General features: G+C 43.0%; 5 protein-coding genes across 5 annotated transcripts; 1 reads left to right on the plus strand and 4 right to left on the minus strand.

Moving 5' to 3' along the window:
* The first annotated feature begins 777 nt into the window (after positions 1 to 777).
* On the plus strand, positions 778 to 1,192 carry LOC145345318 (histone H3). Its single transcript, XM_080193134.1, has one exon. It carries the CDS (start codon positions 782 to 784, stop codon positions 1,190 to 1,192), a length of 411 nt encoding a protein of 136 aa, XP_080049260.1. The 5' UTR covers positions 778 to 781.
* Positions 1,193 to 1,982: 790 nt separating this feature from the next.
* Positions 1,983 to 2,369, minus strand: LOC145344719 (histone H2A-like). The gene has a single exon (XM_080191825.1). It carries the CDS (start codon positions 2,367 to 2,369, stop codon positions 1,983 to 1,985), a length of 387 nt encoding a protein of 128 aa, XP_080047951.1.
* Positions 2,370 to 3,334: 965 nt separating this feature from the next.
* LOC145345388 (histone H2B type 1-M-like) lies at positions 3,335 to 3,858 on the minus strand. Its single transcript, XM_080193203.1, has one exon. It carries the CDS (start codon positions 3,856 to 3,858, stop codon positions 3,481 to 3,483), a length of 378 nt encoding a protein of 125 aa, XP_080049329.1. The 3' UTR covers positions 3,335 to 3,480.
* A 2,081-nt stretch (positions 3,859 to 5,939) lies between these two features.
* On the minus strand, positions 5,940 to 6,436 carry LOC145344721 (histone H2A-like). The gene has a single exon (XM_080191827.1). The coding sequence runs from the start codon at positions 6,419 to 6,421 to the stop codon at positions 6,035 to 6,037; it is 387 nt and encodes a 128-aa protein (XP_080047953.1). The 5' UTR covers positions 6,422 to 6,436; the 3' UTR covers positions 5,940 to 6,034.
* Positions 6,437 to 7,856: 1,420 nt separating this feature from the next.
* LOC145344720 (histone H2B 1.1-like) lies at positions 7,857 to 8,234 on the minus strand. Its single transcript, XM_080191826.1, has one exon. The coding sequence runs from the start codon at positions 8,232 to 8,234 to the stop codon at positions 7,857 to 7,859; it is 378 nt and encodes a 125-aa protein (XP_080047952.1).
* Positions 8,235 to 19,999: the final 11,765 nt, after the last annotated feature.

A 19,999-nucleotide genomic window follows, 5' to 3' on the forward strand; every position in this document is an offset into this window, starting at 1 on the left:
AGGACTTGAACAGCAGGTTAGGTGTAAAGATTCGCATTCTAATCAGTAATCTCTAAACTGTCTGTGCTTTATATGCTCTGTCTGAGGCCAGAACTCTCCATTCACCTGACGAAGGGGCTAACCCGAAAGCTTGTGAGTTTAGTATCAAATAAATCGGTTGGACTAAAACCTGGTGTTGTCAGACTTTTTACTAGGATGGAAAGACACAGTGGCTTTGAGATGGTAAAATAGTGAACAGAATGTGTCAGATTGCAAAATTTGTTGTAATTTCCTCTAAAGCATTCATTACCATTCACATTTGTGGAATAACTTTAAGCTGATGTATCTTTTATTCCATTCCTTCAATCGGTCTGCAGCAATTTTCCTCCCTTCGACCGTCTGAAGCTTGTTTAACCACTCTTTGAATCCACAGAATCCCTCCCATACACAGAGGCCATTCTTCATGGTGAAGTGTGTTAGAGACACTATTTTGCGCCTCTCACTGGGAGTTTGCTCCCAGCCTGTTCTGGGTCTATCACGGAATGAATCTGAATGTGTTTTTGGTGCTGAGGCAGTGAGGAAAAGTTTGCAGTGAAATTGGCGGTCTTTTTTGGCGGTGAATTTTGAAAATCAGGCGCCATCCGAGTTCAGCCAATCAGAGCCGGCAGACTGTGGTTGCTATGAGGGTGATTGGATAGGGGCTGTAGCGGGAGCCAATCAGTGGCGGAGGGCGGTGCTTCAGCCGGTTGAAAAAGGGAGGCTGGAAGCCGCTCTGACATTCCGAGTTACTGCGTTTGAAGAGATGGCCCGAACCAAGCAGACAGCGCGCAAGTCAACCGGCGGGAAAGCTCCCCGCAAGCAGCTGGCTACCAAAGCTGCCCGCAAGAGCGCTCCAGCCACGGGCGGAGTGAAGAAGCCTCACCGCTACCGGCCCGGCACTGTGGCTCTGCGGGAGATCCGCCGTTACCAGAAATCCACCGAGCTGCTGATCCGCAAGCTGCCCTTCCAGCGCCTGGTGCGGGAGATCGCTCAGGACTTCAAGACCGACCTGCGCTTCCAGAGCTCGGCCGTCATGGCCCTGCAGGAGGCCAGTGAGGCTTACCTGGTGGGGCTCTTTGAGGACACCAATCTGTGCGCCATCCACGCCAAGCGAGTCACCATCATGCCCAAAGACATCCAGCTGGCCCGCCGCATCCGCGGGGAGCGCGCTTAAAAACTCAGTTCAACCCCAATCAAACAAAGGCTCTTTTCAGAGCCACCAAGTCTGTCAGGCAAGGAGCTTCACCGATTACATATCGTTAGCGCAACTTGTTTTCCCAAATGTGTGATGTTTCTTAATGTTTTCTCTTTTCCTTCGTCTCCTCCATTTACACAGCGGCAAAGACATAAAAATTCGCTAGATCGCATGCTGTCGTTTAAAAACGCGGGAAAAATCTCTTTTATGGAGCCTGGATTATTTTTACCACTTAAGTATTTTACACGCAAATCCTGAATTGTGTTGCTAACATAGAATCTATATGTCGGATGCTTTTCTAAGTCCAACACTCGTCTGCGGTCAGATATGAGTAACGTCAAACGTCCAGGTCAGAGACTGGTCAATGCAGAATTCAACATCCCTTCCTTAATGCTGTGTGAAAAATGCAGACTGATCCCAATGTTACTTGCAGTGAAAGAAACAATAATAAATGGAAAGTACAGATTGTGTATAGCAAATCAATATTGCGAAACATAGATTAAGGCCCCAGTTTCTTCCATAACAGGATGATGATGCATATTCTTGGACAATTTTCAGATGGCTGCAAATTGTTGATGGAGACCGAACTTTAAGACACCAAATTCAATTATACTTTAAAAAGCAGTAATTTATGCCGCCCTTTCACAAAGTGAGTTTCTAAATGCAGATCATTCTAGTGAGAGGAATCGGATGGAGAATGGGGTCGCCCTTTCAAAGAAAAAGTGAGTGGCTCTGAAAAGAGCCTTTGGGTTGTTAGTTTTCAGTCGCTTTACTTGGTCTTAGATGCCGCAGCGGTTTTCTTCGGCAGCAGCACAGCCTGGATATTAGGCAACACCCCGCCCTGAGCGATGGTCACTCCTCCCAGCAGCTTGTTGAGCTCCTCGTCGTTGCGCACAGCCAGCTGGAGATGTCTGGGGATGATGCGGGTTTTCTTGTTGTCCCGGGCCGCGTTACCGGCCAACTCCAGGATTTCAGCCGTCAGATACTCGAGCACAGCAGCCAGGTAGACAGGGGCTCCGGCACCCACACGCTCCGCATAGTTGCCCTTTCTCAAGAGCCTGTGAACACGGCCCACCGGGAACTGCAGTCCAGCCCGGGAAGAGCGAGACTTGGCCTTAGTCCGAACTTTCCCACCTGTCTTTCCTCTTCCAGACATTGTCACAACCTCACAAACACTGTAACAGAAAATCTGCCCAGATTCACTTCTCTTATAGCTTGGGGAGGGATGGCGGTGCACACATTGCTGATTGGGGAAAACCTAATGAGATCTTCTCCACAATGCCCAATCAGATATCTGTTTAAAGCACCAATCGGGAAAGGCCCCGGTGCTGAGGGCGGAAAGTAAGGGCGCCAAATTCTCAGATTCCAACCGATTCTTTATTTCAAATGAGCGCCAAAATACACAGGAGAACTCGACCAGGAATTTAAAAATGTTGATAAGTAATTTAAATTTTAGTTCAAGATTAGATACATTCCATTTCTAATCTAAAGTGTTCCTTGATGAGGAAGATTGATTCTGTGGGATTTCTCTCCAACTGATAAGCCGAAAATTACTGAGTTTTAATTCAAGCCCAAAATAAAGACATCAAACTGGCCGAATTTAAAAGTCAGCCGCCGCTATGTTTGTATATTAAGGAATAACTTGTAAGTGGAATTAGCCCAATATTCAAAATATTGAATCAACAAGTCGTATCATGTCACCCTCCCTCTTGCTAGTGGTCTAAATTTTAATCAAATTCCGAATTCATTTTCACAATGTTATCAAGATTAATCTGGCAGTTGTTTAGAACACTCTGGTCATGCGGCAGAATGTCTCTCATCTCTTCCTACTAACGAGCTAATACCGTATCCATTTTGAAATCGGTACAAATTCAGCGTCAAACGCGGAGTTTTCACTGTTGCCAGTATGAAGATTGAAGTTTCGACGCCAGTAAGGTTGATGATTAATAAACTGATCGACTAGTGACAGCATTATTTAACATCTACAAACGTATTTGCGATCTACTCGCTTTCTCTCTCTAAAGACAGCGAAACTGGTGGACATCAGGGCGCAGCCAGGGTCACTAAGTGGAACGACTTTTTACCAACAAAATACGAAGAACCAGCGGACTCCCACTCTGCTGGAAGCAGATCAGAAAATAAATTTCAAAATACATTACTATTTACAGTAAAACATCATAATTACTAAAGGTGAGTTTAGCTACTTCACAGAAGTTGTGAGTGGCTCTTAAAAGAGCCGTTGTGTTTTTTCAGTGCATTGGTCAGTTTTACTTGGAGCTGGTGTATTTGGTCACGGCCTTTGTTCCCTCCGACACTGCGTGCTTGGCCAGTTCCCCGGGCAACAGCAGGCGCACTGCGGTCTGTATCTCCCGGGAGCTGATGGTGCTGCGTTTGTTATAATGCGCCAGGCGAGAAGCTTCACCGGCAATACGCTCGAAAATGTCGCTGACGAACGAGTTCATGATGCTCATTGCCTTGGAAGAGATGCCAGTGTCAGGGTGAACCTGCTTCATCACCTTGTAGATGTAGATGCTGTAACTCTCCTTCCTGCTTCGCCTCTTTTTCTTGCCAGTCTTGGTTGACGGCTTCTTCAAGGCTTTTTTACCGCCTTTCTTGGAAATTTGCTGCTTCTTATCCTCAGCCATTCCTGCATTCAATTTCGGAAAAGCAATAACTGAGGCTGGCCCCGGACCTCACTATTTATAGACTCAGACAAGGCTCAATGCAAATAAAGGATTGGGGAGGACAATGTTTCCATTGGCTGATTCACGATGATGTCAAATCGTCATGCTCAATCTGTCACTGATTGGTTACTTTCGATAGCCAATCAGATCCACTGCCCGCCAGAACCACAATGTCAGAATGAGAGTGTTTTGGCAGTGTTGTGGGCCATTTGACTCACCCTGTCTATACTCTCTCCACATCAGCAACTCGCCCACTCCCCATTCTCCTGCCTTCCCTTAGGAACATTGCACTCTCTTTCTTTTCATATCACAGCTTATTCTAAATGTGAACTCTTTATTTGAACCAGTCCCCATCATACTTTCAGGCAGGGCATTGCAGTCTGTAACCATGCCCTACATCAAATTATTTTTCTTTCACATTGACTAGCAGGCATTTCAGTTCCGTGTCCCCACCCTCCTGATTTTGGCATTGTGGGGGCACCAAGGGGTGTAATTTCTCCAAAGTAACCCTGCCCATGCCCCTCAGGCTTTGAAAGCCTCTATCAGATCTCCTCTCAGCCGTCACTTCTCCAAGGAAGTTTAGACTTGTCCAATTTTACTGCAGGACTGAAGTTCACAAAAATGATTTTATTAACTCCATTCTTAAAGTTACAAAGCCAATACTCAGAATGGAGAGGATAGAATCATATCCATTCCTTGGTGTGATGATACTACACTATTATTACATTTTACTGTTCCTGTGCTGTACTGTTCTTTGAAACTATGTGCATAATAGAATGTGGATGTGTCAGTCAGAACCTTGGCTCCACCTGTAATCCTGCAGTGTGCAGGAAAGGAATTATCATTTCCCTTTCAATTCTCTATCATGTGTTGGGTTTTTTTTTTAACATCAGACTGGTCTGCAACATATGACCCTGGCTGAATTCTTGGGTACTCCATTGAAATTTTTACAGCTCTGTCTATAGGTTATATTTTGTCCGTTCTAAAACAGTTATTTGATTTCTAACCAATATCATCAGAATATTTCAATTTTTTTAAATTCCATGATTGATGTCTCCACCTGTGACGTGCATTACCGGGAAATTTTTAAAAAGTCACCCAATGACACTCTGTTTTACCTTTGGTTTGAAAAGTGATCTCTGACCTTGGGCACAGTGTGGGATTGAATAATTATTCTCCTTCTTACCTTGGGCCTGATGATCCGGCAGTATCTGTGAACTTTGTCAGTGACAGTTTATCCACATGGTTGTCAGGATTAACTCAGTGTTTCACGTGTTCTGCCTTTTAAATTGATACTATTATGTACCTAATTCAATTACTGACTTCAGAAGACATCAGAAGAATTCATTGTCTAAGTTTGCTTACATTTTTCTTGTCTGTTTCAATAAACTACTATTTAAACAATTTTTTTCCCCCAAATTCATTTATTAATTGGCAGGCCAGTATTTTTGTTATAAAAATGTCTGTCATGGAAGGAGCAGAACTTATCTAACCACCAGGGCAGAAGAAAACCCATTCACAACTCAGGGAAAGAGTGACTGATGGGCCTATCCACATTCCAGAGGCAGTAACAAATCCATGTCACATATTAAGAGAGAATGTTTTAAACGCGATTCCTGTGATTGCATTGCTAATACATAAATGCACCGAGTGTGAATACCAAAGATCTGAAGATTCCCTGGATCCCACACTCTCCAAATGTCAGATATATGAATAACGATTTTAAAATGCACATTCAGTCCAGAGTGCAGAATTCAATCTTCCTTCATCTATACTGCCAGACAAATGTAACTTGTGGAGACAGACACATAATAAATGTATGAAAGGTAGAATGGTTCTCAACAGTGATTTGTAACGTACAAATTTAATCCCGGTCCTCTTCTATAACAGGATATGTTGCCAAGACAGATAGATAAATCGCACCCACTGGCTGCAATGTATTGGTAGAAAACTCAATTACGTCAAATTTGAGAGGCTGATATAGACACGTTCACACTTATTTTCATATTGTTTCTTCCCTAGGTGTTGACTTTCCTCGCCCTTCCACCGATCGGATAGATAATAGGTCGTGCTTTTACAGAAAAAGTGAGTGGCTCTGAAAAGAGCCTTTGGGTTGTCAGATTTCAGAGTTGCCGCTTTACTTGGTCTTCGATGCCGCAGCGGTTTTCTTGGGCAGCAACACGGCCTGGATATTAGGCAGCACTCCGCCCTGAGCAATCGTCACTCCTCCCAGCAGCTTATTGAGCTCCTCGTCGTTGCGCACGGCCAGCTGGAGATGTCTGGGGATGATGCGGGTTTTCTTATTGTCCCGGGCCGCGTTGCCGGCCAACTCCAGGATTTCAGCCGTCAGATACTCGAGCACAGCAGCCAAGTACACAGGGGCTCCGGCACCCACACGCTCCGCATAATTGCCCTTTCTCAGAAGCCTGTGAACACGGCCAACCGGGAACTGCAATCCAGCCCGGGAGGAGCGAGACTTGGCCTTAGTCCGAACTTTGCCACCGGTCTTTCCTCTTCCAGACATCGTCACAATCTCACAAAGACTTTAACAGAGAATGAGAAAAGCCGCCCAGATTCACTTCTCTTATAGCTTGGGGAGGGATGGCGGTGCACACATTGCTGATTGGCTATGGGGAAAACCCTAATGAGACCTTCTCCACAATGCCCAATCAGATATCTGTTTAAAGCACCAATCGGGAAAGGCCACGGTGCTGAGGGTGGAAAGTAAGGGCGCCAAATTCTCAGATTCCAACCGATTCTTTATTTCAAATTTTAAATGAGCGCCAAAATACACAGGAAAGTTCGAGTAGGAATTGTATGTTAATGCATAATGCAGTTTTCAGCTCAAGATTGAAATACACTCAATTTCTCTCCCTAATCTAAAATTTCCCTTTCTCAGGCAGTTTATGGTTTTATGCGCGTAACTGACAAGAAGTCAAGAATTAGTTGAAGGAACATACTTCGGAAAATTTGAATTAAAATCAGGGGGCGGAAATTAAGGAGCCGCATCTTCAAATTCCAACCGATTGATTTTCTTGTTTACAATCCCGCCAACAAGAAATCATTCAATCAATAAACCAGCTTTTAATGTGTTTTTACATTCAGCCAATCTATCTTTCCCTAGTCCCTGATTGTGTGTCTGGTTAACGAGTACAGGGCAATAATTCGAAAAAAGCGCCAAATTAGCAGAATCTCAAAATGTATTTTTTTTAAAAAATCAACGTGTGTGAGACCGTCGATGTATGTCAGAATCAAGGAAATGCTTTCACCCAGAAAGTGTCGAGAATAGTTAACACCGCATAATGACAATGTCTAGAAATTATTGTCCATTATTTCATTGGTTGCCATTTTATCACGAGTCTCAGATTCGCTTTTACAAACCGGGATCCATTCAGGTTTAATCTCGGTCTTTTTTGAAACTTGCTTTCCTGGCGGCGAGAAGTCCCATTCATACTCCGGACAATAATAGCGTGGATTTTGAAAGAAGAACATTGTATTACAAAACAACATTCTAATACCGTCTCCGTGTTGTGGACTGCTTCCTATTAGCGCCGCTCAAAAGCGGAAAACGCCTCTTGGTTTAAATTTCCCACGTTTGAGTTTGGTGTTTCATAAAATATCGGGGTTTACAGGGAACGAAATGATCGGTTATAGAGACCAAACCGGAACAGAACTGAAATTTGAAACATTTGTTTCCTATTTGCTATCTTTCCCTAGAGGGAATGAACATGTCCTAATATCAACTCAGGGATCAGACATTATTTATGGTTAGTTAACAGACTAATAGCCAAACAGTCGAGAACTCTATTATTCAGAACATCTTGACTGGAACACTAATGGAAAAGAGAATTTTTATTTCAAAAACGATGATAGTATAGCTTTCTGACAGAAGTTGTGGGTGGCTCTTAAAAGAGCCGTTTGGTTTTTTTGAGTGTATTGTTTCAGTGCGTGGTGCAGTTTTACTTGGAGCTGGTGTATTTGGTCACGGCCTTTGTTCCCTCCGACACGGCGTGCTTGGCCAATTCCCCAGGCAACAGCAGGCGCACGGCGGTCTGGATCTCCCGGGAGCTGATGGTGCTGCGCTTGTTGTAATGGGCCAGGCGGGAAGCCTCACCCGCGATGCGCTCGAAGATGTCGTTGACGAAGGAGTTCATGATGCTCATGGCCTTGGAGGAGATGCCGGTGTCGGGGTGAACCTGCTTCATCACTTTGTAGATGTACAGACCGTAACTCTCCTTCCTTGACTTCCTCCTCTTCTTCCCACTTGCGCTTGACGGTTTCTTCTGGGCTTTCTTAGCGCCCTTCTTGGAAGCTTGCAGTTTCTTCTCTTCAGGCATGGTGCGTGTAGACTATAATCACAGAATAACTGAAACTTCGGCCTGAATTCCTCTCTTATTGACTAACCCAGACAAGTATGCAAATGAAGGATTATTGAAAGACTTGTTCGCCATTGGCTAATCTGTAATAATGCGGGGTTTTCTGCTTATTTGATTAGTTAGTTCGGATAACCAATCACAGTTACTGCTCCTCACATCCACAAATTCTCACTGCAGTCACATCCTCCACTCCCCTTGCTTCCAAATTATTCAAACATTTCCCAAACTTCCTCAGTCAAGCGATACCACCGCATCCTGTCTGCTTATAAAACCACATCACTCTGTAAAATGCTGCTGACACCGTTCATCCCTCTTCCCTTCCTTACCAATAAGGACTGCTCCTCATTTCATTCCATTGCCTCGAGGTCGCAGTCCAGAATATTTGAGTTCAATCCCAAAGGCAGGTTAGCACTACTGCCTCGCAGCGCCTGGGACCCGGGATCAAGTCCACTCTCGGATCACTATCGGTGTGGAATTTGCATGTTTTCCCAGTGTTCGCCTAGGTTTCTTCCCGGTGCTTCGGTTTCGCCCACAGTCCAAAGGTGCGCAGGTTACGTTTATTGGTCATGCTAAATTGCCTCTTCGTGTCCCAACATAAAGTTTATTTGTTATACACAAGTAGGCTTATATTAACACTGCAATGAAATAACTGAAAACCTCCTAGTCGCCACACTCCGGCACCTGTTTAGGTAAGGGAGAATTTAGCTTTGCGAATGCATCCAATCAGCATGTCTTTCGGACTGTGGGAGGAAACGAGAGTACCCAGAGTAAACCCACGCAGACGTGGAGAGAACATGCAAACTGCACCCAAGCCAAGAATCGAGCACGGGTTCCTGACACTGAGAGGCAGAATGCTAACCACTGTGTCACCATTCCACTCCTACAACATGTGTTGGTTAGGGGATTAGCTGAGTAAATATGTTATGGAGATAGGGGTCTAAATAATATGTTTTCCCAGGGAATAGCTGCAGACTCAATGGGCCGAATGGCCTGCTTCTGTACTGTAAAGATGACATGATGAAGCTGCAGCTCATGTTCACATTGCTGACACAAGTCCCCCTGTGGACATGGGTATCAGGTCAATGTCAAAAAATCTGATCGTAAAAGACCTCTGTCATCTATCCAATCCTCGTGTGTAAATGGGCAGCATGGTGGCACAGTGGTCAGCACTGCTGCCTCACAGCACCAGGGACCCGGGTTCGATTCCTGGCTCGGATCGCTGTCTGTGCACATTCTCCCTGCTTGTGTTCCTTCCGGGTGCTCTGGTTTCCTCCCACAGTCCAATGATGTGTGGGTTAGGTGGTTTGGCCATGCAATACTATTTCTGACATGGAAGTTTCATAATTAACTCTGTTTCTCCACAGGTTTCCTCCAGGAGCTCTGGATTCCTCCCATATTCGAAATATGTGCAACTTAGGCGGACTGGATATGCTAAATAATCCTGTGTGTAAACCAGGGGACCATGTAAAACCACGGAGTGTTGAAACTGGTGAAAGTGTTTACTGGGTGGGTTTTAAACAGGGGAGTGTGTAAAATGGGGAATGAGTATACCAGTTAAGTTTATAAAACAGAGGAATGTGTATGACAGTGAAGTGTCTGAAGCCAGGGAATGTGTACATCAGGAGCGTGCCCTTACCAAGGGAATGTATAAAGTTGGGGGAATCTGTTTGTCAGGGGTGTGTTTATACCAGGAAGTCTGTGATTCTCAGGGATTTACCTGTTGAATTCAAATTAAAATTGGGAAAGGGTGAAAATAGTAATGTCCTAGATTTCAATAAGATTTCACATAATAGACTACTGTATAAAGTTGAAGCACATGGGATTGCAGGTGTTGTCTTGAGATGGATAGAAAGCTGGTTGGCAGAAATTAGTTATTTTTGAATGATAGTCAGTGACGAATGGGGTTCCACAGGGATCTGTGCTAGGACCCCAACTGTTTACATTACATATTAAAGATTTGGAAGACGATTTGAATGTATTATCTCCAAATTTGCAGATGATGCAAAGTTGGTTGGGAGGGTGAGCTATGAGGATGTTGCAGAGATGCTTTAACATGATTTGGACAGACAATGTGTGGATATGTGCATGGCAGATGCAGTATAATGTGGATTAATGCGACGTTATCCATTGTGGCAGTATTAATAGGAAGACAGATTGTGACTTGAATGGTAAATTGACAGAGCTGGATATTCAATGAGACCTTGGGGTTCTCGTGCATCAGTCACTGAAAGTACAGCATCAGGTATAACAGACAGTAAAGAAGGCAAATGGTATGTTGGCCTTCAAAGTGTAAAGATTTGAATGCACAGATAGGGATGTTTTGCTACAATTGTACAGGGCGTTTGTGAGGCCATAGCTGGAGTATTGTGTGCAGTTTTGGTGTTCTTATCTGAGGAACAATATCATGTTTTTGAGGAAGTACATTGAAGGCTTGTCAGGCTGTTTCCTGGGATGACATATCTGTCATATGAGGAGAGATTAATTTGGTTAGGATTATGTTCACTGGAATTTAGAAGAGTGAGAGGGGCTCTCATAATAATTTATAAAATTTTAACAGCATTAGAAAGGGTAGATTCAGAAAGAATGGTCCCAATGATGGGGCAGACCAGAAATTGAGGTCATAGTTTGAGGATAAGGGCTAAACCATTTAGAATTGAGATGAGGAGAAATTTCTTCACTGAGATCGGAGCTGTAGTGTTTTGGGCACAATAAGCTCCAATTCAGGTTTGCAATTTTTTTTCAGACTGTGTGTGTATAGGGGCGCTTCAGAGCAGTTTTCCAAGTTGGATCCGAATTGTGCCCAGATTCAGCATTTAGAATCAAAACGGTAAAATTGGGCCCATTGTATTTGATTGTAGGGTAGATTCTGTATTCATGCAGATTTTATATGAACAATATTATTTTCCCAGTTCTTCAGTTTCAGAGAGGGTGAGTGAGTGTGGATTTATGATATAAATTTCAGTCTTGGCAGCTTTTATAACTAAAGGTAGCAACCTCAATTTGTCAGCCTCTAGTACAGTGTATACATACAGGAATCATTCTGTCACTGTTTTTCCTTTGGTATGTTTTGGAGAGTGTGGACATGACTCTACTTCTGTCATTCTCTCAAATCAACTATGAGTGTGGATTAATTCAGTTCTCATCAAGTTCTAGCTGACATTGAGTATACGATTCACTTAAATATCCTGCGTTTCTGCCATTGGGTGTTAATGTGCCACTATCTGTGTCTTTTAGTGCCTGATACATTGCATCATTTTTGGACATATTGTATTTGATTGTAGGGTAGATTCTGTATTCATGCAGATTTTCTTTGAACAAGATTCATGCAGATTTTATTTGAACAAGATTATTTTCTCAATTCTTCCGTTTCAGAGACTGTAAGTGAGTGTGGGATTTTTTATGTAGATATCAGTCTTGGCAGTTTTTATAACTAGGGGTTGCATCTTCAATCTGTCAGCCTCCAGTGTGGTGTGTATATGTAGGAATCACTCTGTCGTTTTTTTTCCCCTCTGGTATGTTTTGGAAGCTATTGTTCTTGTGTGTCTGAGGCATGAATGTAAATGGCAGATTAATCTTGCAGCAATGATTCTGTGATTATCCATATAAGTTTGGTTTTGAACCTGTATCTGTTTTGTCAAATATAAGTGGGGGACGAGGGAGGATCTTATTGAAACTTACAGGATTCAGCAAGGTCGAGATAGAGTAGATGTGGAAGGATGCTTTCACCAGTAGGAAAAACTAGAACTAGCGGGCACAACCTCAGGCTGGAGGGATGACTCTTTAAAACAGAGATGAGGAGGAATTTCTTCATCCAGAAGGCGGTGAATCTGTGGAACTCTTTGCCACAGAAGGCTGTAGAATCCATGTCATTGAGTGTTTTTGAGACAGAGATAGATCGGCTCTTGATTAATAAGTGGTTCAGGGTTTATGGGGAAAAGGCAGGAGAAAAATATCAGCTATGATTGAATGGTGGAAAGACACAATGGGCCGAGTGGCCTAACTCTGCTCCTGGGTCTTATGGTCTTATGGGATATTCTGTACCTGAACTTAATGTTTATTTCAGGCATTGTGTTGGAAATTATTTGTTTAACATCTTAAACATACTGATATCTATTTGATATAATATATAATACAGATTTGATGAATGTTGTAGTAATAGATTCATCTCAATAGCTGTATGAATTGTGGATGGTATTCATTTTGAAACTACATGAATAAAAAATGTGGATACATCAATCTGATCCATGGCCTCAGATGTAATTCCTGCTCTTTCAGTTTTCTCTAATGTGCTTTTGTTTTCTGTTGGACAGTATGCAACACGTGGCCTTGGCCAAATTCTTGGGCAATTTATACAGCTTCTGTCTATAAATTATACTTTGTCCATTCTAGCCACAGATTACTATTTCACTTCTGACCAATGTCACACAGGACATTTAAATCTAGATTTTTAAATTCTGTGATGGAAGTCTCCTCCTCCCACCTGGGTGAGAGGGAAATTTTAAAGTCACCCAATGGCACTCTATTTTACTCTTGGACTGAAAGTTGTTCTTTAGCTTGGGAGTCCAACAATGTATGGGACCCTAGTGTCAGGGGGATGAACAGGTAAATGTGTGATGTAGTGGGAATAGGGCTTGGGTGGGATTGTGGTTGGTACAGACTCGATGGGCTGAATGGCCTCTTTCTGTACTGTAGAGATTCTATGAACAGGGTGGGACTCAACAATCACATTCATTGTTACACTGGGCCTGATGATCTGGCAGTATCTATGTACTCTGTCAGTGACACTTTAGCTACATTGTCTCGGAATTAGCTCAGCATTTCAAGTGTTTAAGTTCTGTCTTTTTAAATTGATACTATTATGTACCTAACCCAATTCAGAAGACATCAGGAGTATCCATTGCCTTTTTTTGCATATCTTAACGATTATTTTTGTTTTGAAATCATTCATTAATTTACTATTTATTAACGTACCTATACTTTTGTTGCAACAAAATTTCTATCCAAGAAACGAATATAATTTTACATTTAAAACACGTATATGATAAGGCTACTTTGATGTTCTTATTTTACAGTATACTAAACACTCTGCATTTATGGAAATGCTTCATACCCTTGATCTTCAGAACTTTAAATTTGATTATATAATGATTTGAGAAGAATTGAATCTGACAGTACCCATTTCCTGTTACTTCACTCCATGTTAAAATGTTTCTGAATGAATCTTCACCTTGTGCTCATTTTCAACCAGCAGATGGCAACAACAATCCACAATAAATTGGATCTTGCCGTCTGTGAAAGCAAACTGGAAAGCAACGGGCCTGATTCTGCGCTCGGAGCTGGTGTGTGCGTGTGTGCACAGTGGGGGTTGGAGTTTCTGCATTCCTTGTTTTCTGGTTTTGGAGAATGTCCTCTCTTCTACATTTTTAAATGAGGCCAAGTGAATAAAATCGATGAACTAATCACGCAGATAGATGTAAACGGGTATAATATAAGTGGGTTTACGGAGACATGGCTGCAGGTGACCAAGGATGAGAATTGAATGTCCCAGGGTATTCAATATTCAGGAAAGACAGGCATAAAGGAAAAGGTGGTGGAGTGGCACTGCTGGTTAAAGAGAAAATTAACACAACAGTGAGAAGGATATTAGCTCTGACAACGTGGAGTCTGTATGGGTAGAGGTGAGAAATGCCAAGGGGCAAAAAACATTACTGTCGTATATAGAGACATCCCAATCTGCAGTTGTGATGTTGGGAATGGCATTAAACACGGCAGTTTACAGATTACTACTTGAATGATTGGAACTTGGAAGAGGGGAGTGTGCAGCAGGACCTGGATGACCTTGTGCACCAGTGGGTGCAGCAGGCCGTAAAGAAGACAAATGGTATGTTGGCCTTCATTGTGAGAGGTTTTTGAACACAGGAGCAGGAATGTGTTGCTGCAACTATACAGGGCTTTAGTGAGGCCACACCTAGAGTATTTTGTGCAGTTTTGGTCTCGTTTTCTGACGAAGGATATTCTTGCTCTCAAGGGAGTGCAGTGAAGATTTACCAGGCTGATGGAAGGGATGGTGGGACTGATGTATGAGAGATTGACTAGGTTAGGATTTTTTTTCACTGGAGTTCAGACGAATGAGAGGGGGATCTCATAGAGGCTTAAACAATTCAAACAGGACTAGACAGGGTAGATGCAGGGAGGATGATCCTGATGGTAGGGGAGTCCAGAACCATGGGAGGATTCAGAGTAGTCCATTCAGGACTGAGGTGAGGAGACATTTCTTCACCCAAAGAGTAGTGAGCCTGTGCCATTCATTACCACAGGAAGTAGTTGTGCCAAAACAATGAATGTATTCAAATGGCAGCAAGATAAAGCATTGGGGCGAATGGGATCAACGTTATGGGAGAAAGCAGAGTTAGGCTATTGAATTGGATGATCAGCCATGATCTTAATGAATGGCAGACCAGGCTCAAAGGGCCAAATGGCCTCCTCCTGCTCCTATTTTCTATGTTTCTATGAACATAGGATTCCTCTGAGTGTCTGTCAATTTCCTTTACCTTACTGAGGGTTTTGATCATTGTGTTTGTGTATGGGAACTTTACTCTGCGCATCATTAATTGCTGCAACAAAGTGCAACAGTGGGAGGTACCTGGTATATGTGTCAATGACTGTGAGCTTTATTCTGAACTTACCATTCTCTGTAACATGAAAATGGCTGATATTCTGCAAATAATGTGGCTAATTAGGAGCTGTGTGCTTTAATTCACATATGTTTCTGAAATGTAAATTTTTTCTGATATGCATAAGTTGGGTTTCACTTACAATTTTTTTAAACTCTGTGATATGTAACTGCAGTTGTAACTGCAATGTTTCCTCTGTAAATGCCAAGATCATCTATGTGCCCATGAATTTATCCTGTATCCCTATGTGGATCCTGCTTTTTCTTCATGTCTGTCATTTTCTGTTCCATTATGACCCCCTGATATTTGAGTTCAATGTAAATTTTGTACCTTTCAATTTGCCATGTCCACATTCACCTTTCTCAGTAGTGCCTCCCAGTTGCCCTGCTTACTCAGCTCTCGACTTCAGTCGCTATGTCACATTCATATATGTTATTCTGTAACTCTTGTTCTGAGGGAAGGAAGAGTAATTTTGCTTCATAGCTCTTGTCTTTGTCACTTTAACACCGCATGAGATGGTTTTTGCAATGTTTGACTTTCCTAAAACATGTACATGTCAAACCTTGTTTGGCAGAAGAGAATGCCTTTGTTTGTCTATAACATTATGATTTACATTGGTCAAAATACTACATTTGGAGTACACTTCATAAATTTGAATGGAAATTTTCACTTGTGTGAATATGATTCCTTTCTGCATTTCTAACATCTCAGTTTCTGATGTGCAAATGAGATGGTTATACATTTCCTGTCAGGGTTTTACTTTCCTGGATCACTGGGACTGTTTTTGGGGAAGGTGGAACCAATAAAAAGATCTACATCTGAACTAGAGCGGGACTAACATTCTTGTTGGCAGGGTTGGTAGTGCTACTGGGGAGATTGTAACACATCTAGTTTGGCAGGGGGAGGTGACCCAGACTGTTAGCAGAATAGGATGTAGTATAACATAGAAACACAATCAGGCCAGAAGGAATGTAGCAGCAGTCAGTTTCAAGGGAGTAAGACAGGACTGAAGGACCTCTACTTTAATGCCAGGAGTATTAAAGTTAAAACAGATGAGTTAAGAGTGAGGATTGACACGTGTAATTATGATATAATTGCCATCACAGAAACGTGGTTGAGTGAGGGGCAAGATTGGCAGCTCAACATCCTGGCATATAGAATACTCAGGTGAGACAGAGGAGGGGGTAAAAGAGGAGGAGGCATTACATTATTAGTTAAGGAGGCAGTTACTGCAGTAAGGAGAGATGATATCTTGGAGGGGGCATGAAATGAGGATTTGTGGGTACAGCTTAGAAATGTAAAAAGGACTGCTACATTGCTAGGTGTTTATTATAGACCCTCAGATAGTCAGTGAGAAATTGAAGAGCAAATATGTGTAAAATTTGCAGGGTGTAAAAATAATAAGAGGGTAATCAAAGTAGGTAACTTCAACTTTCCCAACATTAATTGGGATAGCCATCATAGATGGAGTAGAGTTCTTAAAATCTATACAGGGAAACTTCTTTGGTAAATATGTAGAGGATCCAACAAGGGAAGGAGCTGTGCTGGACCTCATTCTGGGGAATGAAGCCTGACAGATGGTTGATATGTTGATGGGATAGCATCTTGGTGACAGTGGCCACAACATGGTTCAATTTAAATTTGTTATGGACAAAAAAATTGAAAAGTTACAGAAAAAAGTTTTGGATGGGGGGAAGAGTAGATTTTAACAGAATTAGGCAGGATCTGGCTAAGGTGGACTGGATCAAGTTACTTGTGACAAAATCTACAGAAGGGATGGTAGGCTGGGCTGGGCTGAGGGGTGTTTGAAGATGAAATGGGGACTGTACAGGATCAACATGTACCCCCTAGGGTAATAGGAAGGTGCGACAAACCCAGAGAACCATGGATGACCAGAGACTTACAGGATACAATGAGAAGGAAAAGAGAAGCTTTTAACAAGTTGAAGGGGAGTAAGTCTGCAGAGGCATTAGTGGAGTACAGAAAGTGCAGGATGGAAGTTAAGAAATCAATTAGGAGAACAAAGAAGGGATATCAGAAAGCTTGGGTTACAGGAAGATAGAGACGAGATGGTCAAATGGGCGGATGGAATTTAACCCTGAAAAGTGTGAGGTGATGAACTTTGGAAGGAGTAATTTGACAAGAAAGTATACTATGAAAGGTCTGACACTGGGAAGTTCCGAATTACAAAGGGACATTGGCATGTTTGTCCATAGATGTCTGAAGGCAGAAAGGCAGGTGAAAAAGGGTGGTGAAAAATGGCACATTCACCTTTACCAACTGGGATAGAGATTTGCTGATGACACCAAGATTGGGGGAACGGCAAATTGTGCAGAGGGTGTGGAGAGTCTGCAGAAGGATCTAGATAGGCTGGGCGAATGGGCCAGGAAATGGCAAATGGAATTTAATGTTGGCAAGTGTGAGGTGGTCCACTTTGGTAGGAAAAATGGTAGGAAGGACTATTACTTATGAGGCGAAAAACTGCAGCAGGCGACGGTGCAGAGGGACCTCGGGGTCCTTGTGCATGAGTCGCAAAAACCCAGCTTGCAGGTGCAGCAGGTGGTCAGGAAGGCGAATGGGATGCTGGCCTTCATAGCGAGGGGGATTGAATATAAAAGTAGGGAGGTCTTGCTGCAGCTGTATAGGGCATTGGTGAGGCCGCAGCTGGAGTACTGTGTGCAGTTTTGAGCGCCGCACCTGTGCAAAGATATTTTGGCCTTGGAGGGAATGTAGAGGAGGTTTACTAGGCTGATACCGGAGTTGAGGGGGTTGAGCTATGAGAAGAGGCTGAATAAACTAGGCTTGTACTCGTTAGAGTTTAGAAGAATGAGGGGAGATCTCATTGAGACGTATAAGATGATGAATGGGATGGATAGGATAGAGGTGGAGAGACTCTTCCCGCTCAAAAAAGACAGTAGGACTAGGGGGCACAGCCTCAAGATAAAGGGGGGGCGGTTTAGAATGGAGTTGAGGAGGAACTTCTTCACTCAAAGGGTGGTGAATCTCTGGAATTCTCTGCCCGTTGAAGTGGTGGAGGCTGCCTCGCTAAATATTTTTAAGACGCGGGTTGATGGGTTCTTGATAAGAGAGGGGATTAAGGGTTATGGGGAGAGGGCGGGAAGGTGGAACTGAGCCACGACAGATCAGCCATGATCTTATTGAATGGCGGGGCAGGCTCGAAGGGCTAGATGGCCTACTCCTGCTCCTATTTCTTATGTTCTTATGTTCTTATAGAGATTACAAAAGCAGAGAGGTCATGATTGAGTTGTATAGAATTTTGGTAAGGCCACAGCTGGAATACTGTGCACAGTTCTGGTTGCCGCATATCAGAAGGATGTGAACACACTGGAGGAAGTGCAGAAGAGATTCACCAGGATGCTGCCTGGGATGGAACATTTAAGTTATGAAGAGAATTGGATAGAATTCATTGGAGCAGAGAAGGCTGAGGGGTGATCTGATTGAGGTGTTCAAGATTCTGAGGGGCGTGGACAGGGTGGATAGGGAGGAGCTGTTCCCCTTAGTTGAAGGGCCAGTTATGAGGGGACACAAGTTAAAAGTGAGGGGTGCGAGGTTAGGGGGGATTTGAGGAAAAACATTTTTACTTAGTGGGTGGTGACTGTCTGGAATGCACTGCCTGAGAGGATGTTGGAGCCAGGATGAAAGGACGCTGAAAGTCTGCAAAGGGATATAGATAAGTGAGTGAGCAAGGAGCTGGCAGATGGAGTACAACGTTGGTAAATCTGAGGTCATCCATTTTGATAGGAATAAAAGCAAAATGGACTATTATTTAAATGGTAAAAAAATTGCAGAGGGACCTGGGTGTCCTTGAGCAGGAATCTCAAGGAGTTGGTTTGCAGATGCAGCAGGAAATTAAGAAGGCAGATGGAATTTTGCCCTTCATTGCTAGAGGGATGTAGTTTAAAAACAGTGAGATTATGTTGCAGCTGTATAAGGTATTGGTGAGGCCACACCTGGAGTTCTGTGTACAGTTTTGGTCTCCTTACTTGAGAAAGGATATACTGGCACTGGAAGGGGTGCAGAGAAGATTCACTAGGTTGATTCCAGAGTTGAAAGAGTTGATTTATGAGGAGAGACTGAGTAGACTGGGGCTATACTCACTGGAATTGAGAAGAATGGGGGGAGATCTTATAGAAACATGTAAGATTATGAAGGGAATAGATAAGATAGAAGCAGGGAAGTTGTTTCCACTGGTGAGTGAAACTAGAATTAGGGGGCATAATCTCAAAATAACGGGAAGCAGATTTAGGACTGAACTGAGGAGGAATTTCTTCACACAAGGGGTTGTGAATCTGTGGAATTCCCGGCCCAGTGAAGCAGTTGAGGCTACCTCATTGAACGTTTTTAAGGAAAGGATAGATAAATGTTTAAACAGTATGGTGAGCAGGCGGGTAAGTGGAGCTGAGTCCACAGAAAGATCAGCCATGATCTTACTGAATGGTGGAGCAGGCTCGAGGGGCAAGATGGCCTACTCCTGCTCCTAGTTCTTACGTTCTCACATCTTTTAAAAAATACCTGGATGAGTACTTGGCATGCCATAACATTCAAAGCTGTGGGTCAAGTGCTGACAAATGGGACTAGGTGGGCAGGTCAGAACATTTCATGCATTAGTGCAGACTCCATGGTCTGAAAACTGTTTTCTGCACTGTGGTATTCTGAGATTCTGGTCATTGAGGGTTGGTGTTTCATTATCCCTGAGCATTTCTGGTTTTGAGTATCTACTTTGCTTGCAAACAGAGCCTTGCTTGTACATGAGTGTTGTTTCTTTTTGCTTTCTTGCTCCCTTTCTCTGTCAGTTTCTGGCAAGTGAATGTGAGATTTATTCTGTATCTGTCAATAACTGATTGTGGATTTAATTTTTGTCAGCATTTGTCAGTTTTAGTTGCGCGTGTAGCTTATGAGTATCAATGAATCACTGGGTTTCCCAGCGTTGGAAATGGGAGCATGTTTTTACATCCTTTAATATCATTTGAATGCATGTCAAGTTAACTCTGCATCTAATAGTAAATGCAAGATGTTTTCTGTGTCCTGGTA

The sequence above is a fragment of the Carcharhinus amblyrhynchos genome, chromosome 7, assembly GCF_965287045.1.
Source record: "Carcharhinus amblyrhynchos chromosome 7, sCarAmb.v2.hapA, whole genome shotgun sequence".
Lineage (NCBI taxonomy): Eukaryota > Metazoa > Chordata > Chondrichthyes > Carcharhiniformes > Carcharhinidae > Carcharhinus > Carcharhinus amblyrhynchos.